General features: G+C 51.8%; 1 protein-coding gene across 4 annotated transcripts in view; it reads right to left on the minus strand.

The window, feature by feature from the left end:
* The window catches only part of CEP72 (centrosomal protein 72), a 43,412-nt gene that overhangs the window by 3,254 nt on the left and 23,061 nt on the right, over window positions 1-17,097 (minus strand). For 3 of the 4 annotated variants that reach the window (XM_047848475.1, XM_047848474.1, XM_047848478.1), the window contains exons 8-12: window positions 16,955-17,096; window positions 15,687-15,883; window positions 8,695-8,821; window positions 5,799-5,910; window positions 3,868-4,316 (exon numbers count right to left, since the gene is read on the minus strand). In XM_047848475.1, the coding sequence (XP_047704431.1) occupies window positions 4,175-4,316; window positions 5,799-5,910; window positions 8,695-8,821; window positions 15,687-15,883; window positions 16,955-17,096 (720 nt within the window). In that variant the 3' untranslated portion in view covers window positions 3,868-4,174. Of the gene's footprint in view, window positions 1-3,867; window positions 4,317-5,798; window positions 5,911-8,694; window positions 8,822-15,686; window positions 15,884-16,954; window position 17,097 lie in introns of those variants that run through there. The other variant, XM_047848477.1, reaches the window with a different exon arrangement.

The raw sequence follows: 17,097 nt of genomic DNA on the forward strand, positions 1-17,097 counted from the left end.
CCTCTAACACGGACGGGCTGTGGGAGGGGCTGTGGGAGGGACGGGAGCCACAGCTCACAGGGTCTCACGTCACCTCCCCGCAGGGAGGAGACTTTTGCTTCCTCATTTAGACGGGGTGACTCCTGGCCTGACCCCAGGCCACCTGCCTCGTAGTCCAAGGCTCGTTCCAATCTCGCCCTGGTGCAGCCCCGGGTGGGGGCCCAGACACAGCAATGATGTCCTCGAGTAAGTACCAACATGAAATCCTCTGTGAGATAGTTTTCAAAACTGAAGATAAAGGCATTCGTTCTAAGACACAACAGGGAAAACTGCACCAGCAGACATTAAAAGTAAGTCTAACTGCAGCAAGAACATGACCACAGACACCATGTCTGCAGGGAAGTGGCTCAAAAAATAGGCAGTAAGTAACCATACAAAAACCCTGTAAATAAATGCTTTCTGTGGGAAAAAATATTTCCCTAAAATACTCGAACACTGGGGCGCCTGGGTGGCCCAGTCAGTTAAGTGTCCGACTCTTTATTTCAGCTCAGGTCGTGATCCCACAGTTTGTGAGTTCTAGCCCAGAGTGAGGCTCTGTGCTGGGGGTGGAGCCTACTTGGTTGGGATTCGCTCTCTGTCTTTCTCTCTCAAAAACAAAACAAAACAAAACAAAAACACTAAAGCAAAAACCAAAAACCAAAAAACCCTTAAAAGCCATCACACGGAAGCCGAAGGGTGCCCAGGGAGGTACATGCCCATGGCTCCTGCACACTACCAGGGGGAGCAGAAGCCCTGATTAGATGAACACCCGCTGTGATAATATGCCAGAAAGAACGCATAGCTTCCAAACCCAGCAGAGGTGAAAATGGCTACAGCCTAGAAGGGGACAATCACAGAAGAAACAGAATACAAAACAAGAAGAAACAAAAGCATATCGATTATGTCAGGCGATGTGGCAAGAGAAAAGAGAGAAAAGCGATAAAGGAAAAGGTTTTAGAGCCGAATGTGTCAGTAATTTCCACTAAAGATGGAAAGGAACAGAAGCTGTGGTGCAGGAGAGGAGGTGAGAGAGACAGCGGCGCCATGGACCAGCATGAACCATGGCCAGGGGGACAGGGTGGCCCTGGTGCCATGGGGAGGACGCAGGTGCGGACCAAGCCTCGCCGGCCCCGCCAGAGCCCCGCAGCTGGCCCTGGTGTTCTGCCTGCTCTGTCACCGGCCAGGGCTGCCCCAACGCGTCCTTGGCTTGAAAGTGGAGGTGGAGCCTGAGGTCGGGAGCAACCCGTGGCCATCGCTCACCCACGTCCCTTCCCTTCCCCGAACGGCAAGGACTTGCTTGAAGCAACCACCACCCCGACGGGTCTGCCTTAGGGACACAGCTCCAGATGCTGAGGCCGTGGAAATGCCGTTAAAAGACTGCTAGGCCCAAAACTTGGACAATTAGGCAATATGAGCGAATTCGAGATACAGCCCTTATGAGAACTCAGGAAGAAAGGGACAGCCTGTGCCATCCCAGGGCTTAGGCCGAGTAACTAATGGCAAAGTAGAAAAGCCCCCAGACCTAGTGGCTGACACAGTGACATTCCTTTCTTACGCACACGGAGTCCAGCCGAGATCAAGGAGGGCTCTCTGCCCCCAGGAGAGAAACAGGCCCGCTGGTCAGCGGCACCGCCGGCAAGGCTCCGGAGGGGACGGCGGCCACCCTGGTGGCCCGGCAGCTCTTCTCTGTCCCACTCAGAATGAGCCACATGGCCCCAGACCCACTGCGGGGGGCTGGCGAACGGAGGGGTGGACGGTGCTCTGTGAGAAGGGGCTAAGGGAACTAAACCCGTGGCCAGAAGTCTCCCCCAAAGAGCATTTCGGGCCCGACTGGCTTCCTCAGCAAGTTCCATCGCACACTCAGGGAAGGGAGAGTTACAACCTGTCCTGAATTCTCCTAGAAAGCAGAGAAGGGTGCACAGCCGAACTTCTGTCACGGGCATGGCGTGGCGGTGCGAACGCGGAGGAGAGCGGTACCGTAAGGGAGGACCGTGGGTGGCGTCACCGCGGGGACAGGACGGTTCCTGTCGCCGTCCCAGCCGACAACCACACCATGCGGTGCCGCGTCAGCGGGGTCCTGGGACCAGACTCTAGCTACCATTTCCTCTTCACGACAGCGGGGGCAGGCACTTATCACCCCTTTCTACAGATGAGGAAATGGAGACCCAGAGAATTCCAATAATTAAATGTCAGACATTAAGTGGGGTACCTGGAACACAAAATCCTAAACAAAATAGTAACCAAATCCAACAGTATGTTTGCAAAGGAAAACCCACCATTACTAGGCTGTGCTTAACCCAGAAAATTTCGGTTGTTTTTACATTAGCAAATTACTGTAATTAACCGTATGAACAGAATAAAGGAGGAAAACCACATGATCATCTTCAACGGCTGCAGAAAAAGTGATAAAATTCATCCATTCACGATAAAAAATGTCTTGGCAAATTAACACTACAAGGAGCTTCTTTAACCTGATAAAGTCTATCTATAAAAACACTATGCATCACACACCCTCTAGAATGAAAACATTAAATCTTTGACAGTAAGTGCTGGAAACATGGACCGACAGAAACTAATACACTTCTAACGGAGCATCAGTGTAACCATTCTAGAAATCATCTGAAATTACCTGCAGCAAAGGTGTTAAGAACATGGTTCAGGAGTTAAGTGAAACACGAACATAATGGGACACAAAGTTAATAAGAAAGAACCAAATGGGATTTTAGAACTAAAAACATATGTAATTTCTGAAATTAAAAATCCATTATCTACACAGGCCCAACTGCAGAATGAGTGAGGCCTGTGACAATGCAGCAGAAATGACCCCAACGGAGGGCAAGAACAAAAGATGGGAAAACAGACCCGAAGTCTGGGGACCCGTGGGGATGCTACCAAGTGGTCTGGGTGTAACTGGGGTCCGGGAGGGAGGGTGGGACAGAAGCTGGATCGAATAACCATGTTGAAGAAATGGTGGGCAAAACTTTCCCAGATTTGATGAAAATTATAAAGTCACAGGTCTAAGAAGCTCAACAAAACCTAAACAAGAGGAACATAAAGTAATAGCATGGTGAGCATTTCCAACAAGCCTAAAATGGTTGAATGCTAAAATCTTTTCAATAAATAAAAAAAAAAAAACGGTATGATGAAAGAAAGTGCACTCCCCCACAAAAACCGTATTTGCTGTGACATGCTTTCCTGCTAAGTTGCAGAGAAACTGATGCCAAAGGACACAGCCACGACCAGACAGGAGGGAACCGGGGAGGCCACCCCGGTTCCTGAGGGAAACGCCCGACCCCCGACCGCCAGTGGCAGAGCCCGACGACACACGCAGGCACCTGTAGGCCTGCCTGTCTTCTCCATAAATTAAGGAGGCTTGGTTTAAAAAAGTGCTTTGTTTTACCTAGAAGCCAAGTGTTTACATAAGATAAGAAGTTTCCAAACTAAAAATCTCGTATTTTGTCCGTGTGCGCTCTAATTTTCAGAAATGTAATTGCAAGCAAGAGAGCGCCTGGGGAAATACTTCCACTGCGAGGCAGTGATGTCACAAAATGGTATTTTTAATGTTTCCCCAAACTGTGTTACTTTTATTAAATCTTGGAACGTACCTGTCCCACCTGCGCCTAGCTTGCTTCATGAAAGAATTCAGTGAGAAAATCTCAGTCAATTTATAAAAAGTCACTTTTTAGAATGTTAGTTTATCTTGTCACACAAAATTATTTAATGATCACACACACGCTCTTTAGGGAGAAAAATACTGCATTTTATCTCAAGATATTTCACGGAAAATTAATGATGCTGGTCTCAAAAAACATCAATATGTCTTGTCTCAAAACATGTGAAGGGCTTGGATTAATCCTTTTTTTTTTTTTTTTTTTTTGCAATCTCAGGAGCAGGAGCCGCGTGGAGTCAGAGGGAGCCACCCTGGTTAGCACCTCCCTGCAAACACTACCCCTACATATCCTTGTTCGCAGACTCGCCTACAGGCAGATCAATCCCATCTTTTCAGGGTGTTTTAGAAAACCGAGCCGGAGGCCCTGAACACGTTGCAAAACTTCAGCTGATTATGAACGGGAGGCAGAGCTCTGCCCCACAATCGTACCAGGTAGAAAAGAGCTTCCGCGGTTTACTAGGTGTGTGGAGGCGACGCAGACGCTGCCTAGCAGCCGCCGCGCGGGAACGGGCCCAGCGTCTTCTTGAGCTCCTTGTAGCTCCAGTGCAGCTGCTCGACCTCGGCCTTGTGCCGCGCGCGCGCCTGGCTCAGTTCCTGCAGGAGGTGCTCGTTGGTGCCGACCAGGGAGCTGGAGGAGGGCGCGGGGGGGAGCGACGCCTGAGCACCGCCTGCCACCTCCTCTCCAGCAGCGTCCTCCCTCACCTGGCCGGGGCCCTCCCCGTCCACCCCGGTCCCCGCAGCCAACCCCTTCCCGTCTCCCACCGGCTCCCGCTCCCGCCATCCGCCCCTGGCCTCCAGACCGCGTGAGGCTACGCGTGACCCGAGCCCTCGGCCACCAGGCCACGTGCAGGCTCAGCACCCGGACGGACGGGCGAAGGCAACGGACGACGGAGGGGTGCCTGGCTACTCCAGCCGCACCTGTTTTCTGAGAAAACCATCATCATCCTGCCAGCTAGCAGAACAATGTTCTCATTCTGGAACAGATCCAAAGACTGACATATTTCTATCTCCCGGTCCAATGTAAAGGGGCTCCCTGAATAATTCTGACATAGTGATAGCGTAACTGAAGAGTCCTGGTTTTACAGTGTTGACCACGGTTGCCTTTGGAAGGACTTCAGGGAAGAAGCGGCCCTGTACTGCCCACTCGGCCATCTGTGAAGCGCCCTCGCCCCCCAGTCGGCAGTGACCAGGGATAGATGGGAGCGGGGCCATCTTCCCATAGACGCATGCCCCCGACGACAGACCTCCTGTGCAGGCACCAGCCGTCTGCTCCGGCCAGGCTAAGGCCCAGGGTGGATGAAGTCAGCGTGGACCACCACTGCCCCCCACTTCCACCCGCTGCACGGCAGCCCCATCCACACGCAGCCCACAGTGCTGCAGATGGGGGCCCATCGGGTTCTGGGAGCCATCCTGCCTCGCCTGTCCCCCCCCTGCACCCACGACGGCTACCTTTTGCTTCCTTCCGCTGCTCCATCTATGCTCCAGCTCATCTCCCAGGAGCCCCTTCCCCTCTGTACCTCGTGCTTGGGGTGGGCCCGCTGACCCCCCAGCATCACAGCCTGGCTCCACCTAGGGCCGTGCTGCACTTGAGCCCGGGGGAGGTGTGTGGGACTCAGCCCAAGGTGGGGGAGTAGGGGTGAGTTGGGCTCAAGCTCCGCACCTCCACAAAGTACACCTCACACCACCCAGTGAGCGGCACACCTCCTCCCTGCACCCGCTTCCCAGCACACGATTCTCTGGATAGAAACTGAGGCTCCGCCTGGACAACCCCCACACTGCCTGCTCCCTTCTCACCACCCGGCACACAGCTGGGAGTAAACGGGGAGGCCCCGCGCTCTAGGAGAACTGACAGGAACCACGCCGGGTGGACCGGGACAGCCCAGAGTCTCTCAGCAGCTCTCACCCACCCCTCACAGACGCCGCAGCAAGAAGGGACGTGCCTTTCCTGAAGAAAGGGGAGCTCAGGGGAGTTCTAAGTCAACCGGCGACGCGTGCGGCCCAGAACCCCACCTGCTGCGATGCCACCAGGCGGCTCCTCCGTGTACCCTGCTGTTGCTGGGGCCGGCCCTGCCTCCCCCTGCCCCCCCCCCCCGCCGCCCCGGGCAGGCACCTGTGGCTTTCCTGCAGCATCTGGGTCAGCTCCCAGACCTTGTCGTAGTGCTCCAGATGCTGCTTCAACTCCACGATCTCACCAGAGAGCCTCTTCACACTTGTTTCAAGTCCTGAAAGAGAAAAAAAGTAGCATCATTTAGTGAAATTGAATGTGTTTGAGTGTTTCATGTCCTGAAAGCTAAAATAGTTCGAGTTTAAACTGGATTGGGACACCAAAGACATATAGCTTGGAAAAGGTCGGTTTCCGTAAGCAACTCAAAAACCACCTTGGGATTAAAGCCTTGGGCCTCTGCCCTCCGGACACCCACGGAACCACAACCTCGCATGGAGGGCGGGGAGTGGAGACAGAGGTGGGCCTGGTGCCAGCTGGAAGCTCATTCCACTGATCTATGTGCTGGCAGGAAAGGGCCTTCAGGGGTGTCTCTTCCACCAGGCAGCAAGCTCTGCCCTAGGGGAGCCCTTGAAGCTTTGGGGACAAGCGACAAGAGGCCCGCAGTGGCCGTATGTCTCTGATGTGTCCTCCGCTCCCAGGCCCATCAGTGACACACTGTGTGTTTGGACTCCATCTACGTGACTCCTGTCTCTGGGCTTCCAACTTGGGAGGAGAAGAAATATATCATTTCTTGGCTCCCAAACCCCAAAACCAGGATCCAAATAAATCCACACACAGACACATGGCTGTCGAACTACACAAGTCCAGAGACAACAGGAGAGCCAGAGCGGGAAGGTACGGGAAGAGGTTCGGTGAGGACACGGATAGCAGGCTCCCACAGCAAAGGCAGAGGCTCCCAAAAGCACTACGATGGGACGACACTCCTCAGCATCCACATCCACCTGCACTTACACCGGAAGGTGAGTGTGGAAGGGATTGTGGGAAGAGGACAGTGAAGGCACAGTTTCGGCATCCCCCAGAATCCCCATAGTAGTCTAGCACCAAGAGTAACTAGATGACAAAACTGGAGTCCCAAAGACGACCTTTCAGCACCTGGTGGTGAGGCAGCCTCAAGACCCAAACACGAGAGCCACAAGCCATGCATGGCTTCATCTGTGGGAGAGGAGCAGCAGTCAGGAGGGGGGCAGCTGCTAAGTGTCCCCTATTTTCAAAAGAAATCCCTGCAGGGCAACTGAGGACCTGCGGCTGACACGAGAGGCTCGGCCTCCCCCGGCAAGGGCAGACCAGAGGACCCCGTGTGGTCTGAAGGGACGGGAGCAACCCTGGGCCCTCAAGGCTGGCCTGCCCAGTCCCTTCCAGAGCAGGGCCGTACCACAGAGGAACAGGTGGGGAGGGGCCCAAGTCGTGCAGGAGAGGACACCAGAGGCAAGCGGGAGAGTGAACAAGGCCTGGGAGTCCCCAAGGGGCTGCTGAACTTCTCTGTGAAGTTTGACGTGCTGCGTGCTGTACTCCTGGACACTGAGAGGACGAATTCCATGTGCAAGTGAACAGCACAGAGCACTAAAGGCAAACCCCACACACAGCTGTTGCCCCCGGACAACAAGAAGCCACACTCGGGACACATCAAAACCAGGACTGGATATTTCAGAATGAGCTAAGGACAGAAAGGAATGATATAAGAGGGGTGCCTGGGTGGCTCAGTCGGTCAAGCATCAGACTCTTGGTTTCAGCTCAGGTCATGATCTCACGGTTTGTGAGCTCGAGCCCCACGTCGGGCAATGCACTGGCGGTGTGGGGCCTGCTGGGGACTCTCTGTCTCCCTCCCCAACTCGCACTGTCTCTCTCAAAATAAATAAATGACCTTAAAAAAAAAGAAATGATACAAGAAATGGAAGAACAACTTAGTCAGAAATGGGAATGTCAGAGAGGAGGCGGCTGGCCTCAGGCACGAGCTCACAGCAAAGGAAAGCTTCATGAGAAGCGAAGGCTGAGCAAGTGAAACAGGACAATGACATCTCAGGAAACAGGTGAAAAGTGGAAAGTTTTTACATGAAAATTAAAGAAGAGACTATGACGAACTCTTAGCATGCCATGAAATAGCCCGATAAACACAGCGGAAGAGGCCTGAGTAGGTGCGTCACAGACGCCTGCCCAGAGCAAGGGTCTTGTCTGTGGCTGCGCTCCCAGGACCAAGCCCACAGAGAGGGCCTGTGACGGGCCGTAGCCCGGAGACATCTGCTCCGTGGCCCTTTAAGAGAAGTTTCTGGGGGCGCCTGGGTGGCGCAGTCGGTTAAGTGTCCGACTTCAGCCAGGTCACGATCCCGCGGTCCGTGAGTTCGAGCCCCGCGTCAGGCTCTGGGCGGATGGCTCGGAGCCTGGAGCCTGTTTCCGATTCTGTGTCTCCCTCTCTCTCTGCCCCTCCCCCGTTCATGCTCTGTCTCTCTCTGTCCCAAAAATAAATTTAAAAAAAACGTTGAAAAAAAAAAAGAAAAGTTTCTGGACCCCTGGGGACCTCGGTGGGGCAGTCCTCAGTGAAGTTAAAACCTCCCAGCGTCTTTGTGGTTTGCACCCAGACGAGATTCACGGAAGACACAAACTACCACCAGCCTGTCACTGAAACCCCAGAATCTGACCTTGAAATACCAAGTGCACTTTTGTAAAAATGGCAAAATAGAAATACAGTGAAGAGAGGGAAATGAAAGTGACCTGGCTCTGGAAGAAACGTGACAAAGAGGAAAAGCACCACGCTGCTGGGAAGAGCCAAGGAGACAGAGGAGTGACCGTGTGCGTGCTCGGGGAGGCAGGCAGGGGGCTCCCCGGTCCACGGCATTGCCAACAACACAGACCACATCCGAGCTTTTAGGGGTCTGCTCAGACCAAGTGGGAGCGTCTCTCAGCCCTCAGGACATTTTACAGTATTTACTGGACCTGAAGTCTACCTATGAGTGTTTGAACACTTACACTTCACCAAATAATGTTACCAAATAAACCACAAACTCACCAGTAATCTGCAAGTTTAACGTAGCTGCAGTGTCTGCATTTTTTACTTCTTTTTTCAGGCTGAACAAAAGAGCCTTTAGGCTACTATTCTCCTCCAAAGATTTGTCTAGATGCTGTCTCAAGTCACCCTAAGGACACAGAACAATACACTTAAGACAGATGAGTCAAATTCAGTAAAACGTATATAGAAAACTAAACCTTGAAAATCACCAGACGTTAGTTTTCTTTTATATCTCATAGCCAACAAACCACCATGTGAACAAGAGAAATCACAACTGCCCCCAGCTGAGCAGCACAGTGTACTTCAAAGGGGACAGTGAGAGGGGTGGCACAGTTCACGAGGGGGCAGGTGGTGTCCCCGGAGTCCCTGGGGAGGGTGTGCTTCAGCAGGAGAGGAGATGTGCTGGCTGCCGGAGCCCTGCCTCCTCCAGGAAAGCTCCATGGTTACCACAGCCTGGCTCCCTCTCTCTTCTCAAGGAGCAGGAACAAGGGCTGGGCAGTGTGCCAGCCCCAGGTGGTCCCTCTGGGCTCACTTCTTGGGCAAGAGCGCAGGCAGACCCCAGGGCTCCGCACTACCCCCAAGCAGGCGCCTCCCTGCAGCCTGTAAGTGGATGGAATCAAGCCTGCGGGAGCTGCAGACGGAGCGGGCTCCCCTCGCACCCGGAGACAGAGGCAATGCCCAGCACGCCACGGGACATTAAAAGGGAGGAGAGGGGACCGAGGCCACTGTGAGAGCCAGTGGCATATGACCCATCAAAGCCACCTTGCCTGCAGAGAAACCAGCACGCGCACCCCCACCAGAGGAGTGAGCGTCTGTCTCAAAGTGACAGGGGCCCTTTCAGGAAACTGCTACGCTCACTTTCCACCCCAACAGCCCAGCCAGCGCACTGGCCCCTCTGTGTGCACATACGCTAGGGCACTACAGAAACTGTCACACGGCCAGTTATGTCCGGCGACTCGTCTCCCGAACACGTGGAGTTCTGAGAGGGCAGGGGCCGGGCCCCAGTGCTGACGGTCTCAGTGGAGGCTGAAGCAGGGACAATGGACAGACGGCGCTCAGATACGTGCGACACTGCTGCCTAGAGCCAGGCTGGACCGGCTCGGGGGCAGGGCTTTCGCCAAGACCGGCTCCCCGGGCACTGGGATCTGAGGAGACACGACTGCGGAACCAGCGTCCTCACAACGGGGAGGAAACCAGGGTCAGCAATGGGCCCCTCAGGAACAAATGACTTCCTCTGTGAGAAGTACCTCCTGGCTGACTCACCACAGGTCTCCTGACTGAGCTCCACTGACCACGCCTCCCCTCCCCTGGGATGGGGTCAATGGGGTGAATCTCAGAAACAACTGAGCAGGGCTCTTGGGCTTCCTGATGGTTCAAGACTGCTTGTCTGGGCAGGGCCTCTCACTGCCCCCAGCCAAGGTCACCCTGTAGGACAGGGTCAGTCAGACCGTCCACAGAGGTGAAGGAGCGTGATTTCCACACTAGACTGCATCACTGTGGAACGGACCCCAGGGGCCCGTCTGCATGGATCCCACTGGTCCCACACTCAGCACTGTAAGGGGACGGGCCACCTACTCAACTGCACCAAACCCAAAAGCCGTGGCCTTTTGTTTCCATGGTTAACCGGCCATGCCGCGTCCCATGGGGTCAACACTGTCCAACAAAAAGAACGTCTACGCAGTGATTATGGTTCAGGGTCACAGGGCTCCAGTCCTTTCTGGACGCAGTCACCACTTGTGTGTACACATACATGTCCACAGTGCATCCATCTAAAGACCAGAGGCCGCCAGTATCATTTCACCATTTTTTATCTTTTTCTCTAAAAGTAAAGCTTCGTGTGGGATCTCTGAAATGGCAGCTTCTCATATAGATGGTATCAGGTGTTCCAGAGACCTGTCTCCCAGCAATCCTGTGGCTATTCTCAGTCCCATCTTCTGAAAGACACGGCTGACGCCGAGGCTTCATGGGCAGCTGCCAAGACGGCCCAGGGGTGCTCCCGCCGTCACGGGGCGCCCTCCCCTCGTGTGGGTGGACCTACTGACTGGATCCCGAGCAACACACTCCGCAGAAGTGCTGACACGTCCCTCTCAAGAGCAGGTAACAAAGGACGACCTTCTACCGGGCCACTCCCTGGCCCTGAGGAGCAGCTGCCATGCCGTGAGGGCCTGGGGCGGCCCGAAGAGAGGCCCTCGTGCACAGGTCCAAGGCTGCTGTAGGCAAGTCCGGCAGGGGCTACCCACCTCCATCAAGCCCTCAATCGACAACGTGATGGCAAGACCCTGAGTCAGACACACAGCTCGGCTGCTCTGGGACTCCTGACCCACAGGAGATGTCGACAATAAATCCTTGCTACTGACTGTGCTGCCCTCTAGGGTAACCTCATAGGCAGCAGTGAGGGACACCACACAGAGGGCTACGTAACTTGGGAGGACTGACCGGCTGCTGTGTCCCAGCCCACCCATTCAACCACATGACATAATCTGTTAGTACTGACTCTTTACAAGAAGAGCCCCCTGAACACAGTCCATCTAGTAAAACTCAACCATAATACTTAGCAAGGTAAACAACTTCACCCGGCTGAGTGCACAATAGACATCTTACTCATTTACACACACACACACACACACACACACACACACACACACACACACACTTATTTATTTTGAGAGGACAGCACCAGAGCATTTGAGAACATACAAGACGGGCAGAGAGAGAGGGAGAGAATCCCAAGCAGGCTCTGCGCTGATTGCCCATGTGGGGCTCGATCTCACAAACTATGAGATCATGACCTGAGCTAAAATCAGGAGTCAGACATTTAACTGACTGAGCCCCCCAAGCGCCCCTCATGACAGACATTTTAAAGTAAAAATCGTATATATTTGAGGTGTGCACTTGATGATACACACATAGATGGTGAAATGATTACCACAGTCAAGCTGATTACTGCAGCTTCTCCTCACAGTTAACATTTCTTGGTGAGCACATCAAAGCTATTTTCATAGCAAACTTCCAGACTCACTGCAGTATAGGAACCGTGGCCCCAGACCTAGTCATCCTGCACAACCACGGAAATGTCCCCTTACCACCATCTCCCTGTCCCCCCACCTGCCCGCCCCTGGTGATCATCTCCCACTCCGTTTCTATGTATTCAACTCTTAGACTCCACTTATAAGTGAGACCACGCAGCTGATTTCTTGCTCTGTCTGGTCACCGGGCACACTGTCCTGCAGGTCCCTCCATGTTACTGAAGACAAGACTTCCTTCTTTTAACGGCTAATAGTCCATGCTATAAGTACACATTTTTTTTAATCTGTTCATCCATCGACAGACAGTTCGGTTTCCCGTGTCTTTGCCACAGTGGATAATGCTGTGAGCATGGGGGTGCAGATCGCTCTTAGAGGTACTACTTTCACTTCCTGTGGTCACATACCTGAAAGTGGGATTGCTGGGTCATATCACAGACTTATTTTAATTTGGGGGAGCCTCCATACTGTCTTCCATGCTCGCTGTGCCAGTTTGTATTCCCTCCAACAGTGCACGAGGTTCCCTTTTCTCCACATCCTCGCCAACGCGTTTTGTTTTTTTGATTCTAACTGCTTCTGACAGGTGACGTCTCTTTGTAGCTTTGATCTCCTTTTCCCTGATGATGAGCGATGCTGGGCATCTTTTCGTGTAGCTGTTGGCCATTTGAATGTCTTCCTTGGAGAAATGTCTATTCAGAGCCTCCAGCCATTTCTCAGTTGGGTTCTCTTTTTGCTACGGAGTTGTGGTATTTATGTATTCTAGAATTTAGCCCATTATGAAACAAATGGTTTGCAAACATTCTCTCTCAGTCCACAGGCTGCCTCCTCACTGGTACTGTGCAGGAGCTTTTGAGTTTGATGTAGTCCCACTTGTGGAGTTTTGCTTTTGTTGCCTGTACTTTGGGTGTCAAACTGAAAAAATCATCATCAAGACCCTATCAAGGGGCCTTTTCTCTGTTTTTTTCTAGAAGTTCTACAGTTTCAAGTCTTACATTTCAATCTTTAATCCATTTTGCTTTGTTTTCTTTTTTTTTTTCCAACGTTTATTTATTTTTGGGACAGAGAGAGACAGAGCATGAACGGGGGAGGGGCAGAGAGAGAGGGAGACACAGAATCGGAAACAGGCTCCAGGCTCCGAGCCATCAGCCCAGAGCCTGACGCGGGGCTCGAACTCCCGGACCGCGAGATCGTGACCTGGCTGAAGTCGGACGCTTAACCGACTGCGCCACCCAGGCGCCCCTCTTTAATCCATTTTGAATTGACTTCTATGCATGGTGTTAAGGGTCTGGCTGCATTCTTTTGCATGAAGCTGTCCAGTCTTCCCAGCACCATTTATTGAAGAGACTGTCCTTTCCCCATCATATATATTCATGGTGTCCTTGTCAAAAATTTGTTGGCCATTTATGTATGAATTTATTTCTGGGGTCTCTATTCTGTTCCATTGATCTGTGTGTCTGTTTTTATGTCAACACCATACTGTTTTGATTACTATAGCTTCCTTCATAATATAATGTGAAATCATGGAGTGTGATGCCTTTTTCTTAATATGGGTTTGGCTATTAAGGGTCTTTTTATGCAACTAGAAAAAGGAGAATACAAATTTTAAGAAAAATAATCACAAATTTTATAATTTTTTATTTCTGTGAAAAATGCCATTGGAATTTTTATAGAGATTGCACTGAATCTGCACATAACTTTCAGCAGCATGGGGTTTTTAACACTATTAATCTTCCAGTTCATGAACATAGGATATCCCTCCATTCATTCATCCATGTCTTAATGTTTTCAGTGTTTAGATATTTAACCTCCTTGGTTAAATATATTCCTATGTATTTTATCCTTTTTGATGTAGCCATAAATGAGACTATTTCATTTCCTTTTCAGATGACTGTTGGTGTAAAGAAACACGACTGATTTGTTATACTGATTTTATGTCTTGCAACTTTACTGAATCGATTAGTTCTAATAGGTTTTTGTTGTTCTGAGTCCTCAGATTTTTTACACATACAATCCTGTCCTCTGCAAACAGACAATCTTACTTCTTCCTTTCTAATCTGGATGTCTCCTTTTCCTGCATGCTCTTGCTACTACTTCCAGTGCATGGAAATGCACGTCCTATATGTGTCCGATAGTGGGTCTTAGCTTAGAAAGCAAGCTTTTGGTTTTCTCCCACTGATCATGATGTTAGCTGTGGCCTTATCATAAGTGGCCTATATGGTGTTGAGGAAACTTTCTTGTGTTATCTGTTTTGTTGAGACTTTTTATAATGAATGGATGTTAATTTGGTCAAATGCTTTTTCCCATCTGTTGAGATGACTGTGTGGTTTTGATGTTTCAATCTGTTTATGCGGTGTTTTAATCAGCGTATGTTAAACCAACCTTGCATTCCAGGGGGAAATCCCACTTGGTTATGGTGTATACTTCTTTTGATTTGTTTCTTGAATTTGACTTCCTAGTATTTCACTGCAGATTTTTAAATTATGTTCATCAGTGGTATTAGCCTGTTGTTTTATTTTCTTGTGGTGTTTTTGGTATTAGGGTGATGCTGGCTTCATAAGTGAGTACAAAAGTATTTTCTTCTATTTTCTGGAAGAGTTTAAGAAGGAGTATTAATTCTTCTGTGAATGTGCAATAAAATTAAGCCATGAAGCCATCAGGTCTCGGTTTTGTTTGTTGTTGTTGTTATTGGGAGGTTTTATATTATTGCCCAATTTCCTTATTTGTTATTGGTCTGTTCAGGCTTTTTTTTTTTTTAATTTTTATTCATTTTTGAGAGTGAGAGAGACAGAGTGCGAGTGGGGGAGGGGCAGAGAGAGAAGGTGACACAGAATTCGAAGCAGGCTCCAGGCTCTGAGCTGTCAGCACAGAGCCCAATGTGGGGCTCAAACTCATGAACTGCGAGATCACAACCCAAGCTGAAGTCAGACACTCAACTGACTGAGCCACCCAGGCACCCAGGCTTTACTTCTTCTTGATATAGTCTTGGCAGGCTGCATGTTTCTCAGAATTTACCCATTTCTTCCAGGTTCTCCAGTGTGCTCACATATAAGCACTGGTAACAGTCCTTAGGACCCTTTTTATTTCTGAGGCATTCACTGTGATGTCTCCTCTTTCACTTGTGATTTGAGTCTTCTTCCATTTTCTTAATCCAGCTAATGGTCTGTGGATTGTGGACATTTTTTCCAAAACCCATCTCAGTTCTGGTATTTTTTCCCCATTATTTTTCGAATTCTCTATTTGATTTATTTCTGCTCTGATGTTTACAATTTCTTTCTTTTTTTCTGTTGCTAACTTTGGGTTTAGTTTGCTTTTCTTTTTCTAGTTCCCTGAGGTGTAAAGTTAGGCTGTTGAGATCTTTCTTCTTTTTTAACATAGGCATTTGTGTGTAACGGTCTTACACGGTGAGGTTAGGAAGGGCGGGGGCAGCCCTGCCCAGCCAGGAGTCTTGGGCTCGGGGGGGGGGGGGGGGGGGGGGGGGGCGCTGGGGTGGAAGCTGTACTGGCTCTACCTGCCCTTGGGTGCCACCTGGTGGACAAAGTCCATCCGGTCCAAAAGCAAGCACGTCGTGGGCCTGTGCTGACTGATGCAGGCAGGACAGCAGCAGGGACCCCGGGCTCACCCAGCTAACTGGAGCCTCTCTCGCCAGTGGTCCCAGTGGTCAGGGTGCCCGAGCCAGGGAGCACCAGGGCCACAAAAACTCCACCTCAAGCCCAGCTCCATGTGTGCTCTCTTGTGCAGGACAGGCAGGGCTAGGACATTGAGGCTAGGACAGGATGCTGTCATCCAGAAAGCCCTGCTGTGTAGGGCTCGGGAACCATGCAGGGAGTTGGGGGGTGGGGATGCTGGCGGGGGAGGGGACCCCTGCCCCTGTGGCCTGACAACAGCCAAGGGGAAATGCATCCCCAAACAAGGCCTCCACCCCACGAAGAGGGGTGAATGAACAGAGACGACGCCAAGGGCATGGCTCACCATCTCCTTCCGCGTGTTGCTGAGTTCCGACGCCACCTCACTCATCCTCATGCTGTACTGCTGCTGCTGTTCAGCAAGGAGCTTTTGCAAAGATCTCTTTTCCAGAGTAAGGAAGCTAATTTCTTCACTCACGGCTGCTGAGATGTCCTGAGCTGCTGTAAACTCTTGCATTGATGATAAAATCTGTCTTGCCTGAGCTAGGAGTAAAAATCAAATGATATCGTGGCAGTTACGTTGAAAACACGAAGAATAAACAAAATGTGTCCAGCACATCTGGAGTAACACAAACTCTCAACTGGCAAAAGGACACGGACGCCAGTGACACCACCTCCCTCAGGTGTCTGCACACCCATCCACTCACAGGTGGGATGGGAGGTGGGGACACAGGAAGAGTTTTATTCTAAAGCAAAGGTGCCCCTGAAGAGAAGGCCACGACTGGACAGTGTGCCTGGACGTCCCAGTGGCCTGCCACGCTCTCTTCCATGGCACTGCCTGCTCCTGCTCCTGCTCCTAGCCTGGGAGCAAGTGGGTAAGATTTACAGGATCAGGATCCAGGGGTTCCAGCATCCTGGGCAGTCCTGATTCTAGAAGCTCCAGGGCCATGATACCAAGCACACAGCTCAGCTCCGGGCAGGGTCCAGGGTCTGCAGGAAGGACAAGCGAGCTCCTGCCCCAACTGAGACCCTGAAGGCCACACACTGGGCTGCGGGAGAAAGACACAGTAACCACCCCAGGGTGTGGCGTCTCACTCTCTGGATGAAGGGTGCCCCGTGTGCTCCTGCACCCAGGCACAAGCAGAAGCAAAGCCAAGTCCTCCCTGGTAAGTGACCACCCTCCTGGGCCTCATCCTCAGTGAAAGCTCAGCAAATCCAGGGCCCTGCACAAAAGAGCACACGTTCGGAGGGCCGGAAGGAGACGGCACAGCTTTGTGATCTCTCCAAACCTTCACATAAACCGGAGCAACGAGAACCCAACATGTGAACAGCACCTCCAACAGAACCAGGTGACGATGCAGAGTACCAGTAGGAAAACCAACAGCCGCAGTCCTGCACGACACCCCTCGTGCCTCACACCTCATGGAGGTCCCGAGCCGCTTCAAGAGGGCGTCCGGATGCTCCATGCAGTGCGGCAGGGACGGTGACGGCCAATGGGGAGGGTCCAGCAAGGTGCAGGGCTCAGAACCCAGCAGGCAAATAGCACCTGCAAACAGAATGCTGCCCGGAGGGCGGCCCAAGTACGGGTCTGAGCCGACCGTCCTCCTGACTCACCGCGGAACACCTCGTTGCCGTGCAGGGACTTGCAGCCGCCCCAGTACCTGTCCACCAGGTCGAGGAGCGCCTCCAGGAGCACCACTTCCAGGCCAGCCTTCTTCCCGGGTGGCGGAGCTGAGTACAGTTTGGCAGGAGACACC

This window comes from Prionailurus viverrinus, unplaced genomic scaffold (assembly GCF_022837055.1).
Source record: "Prionailurus viverrinus isolate Anna unplaced genomic scaffold, UM_Priviv_1.0 scaffold_63, whole genome shotgun sequence".
NCBI lineage: Eukaryota > Metazoa > Chordata > Mammalia > Carnivora > Felidae > Prionailurus > Prionailurus viverrinus.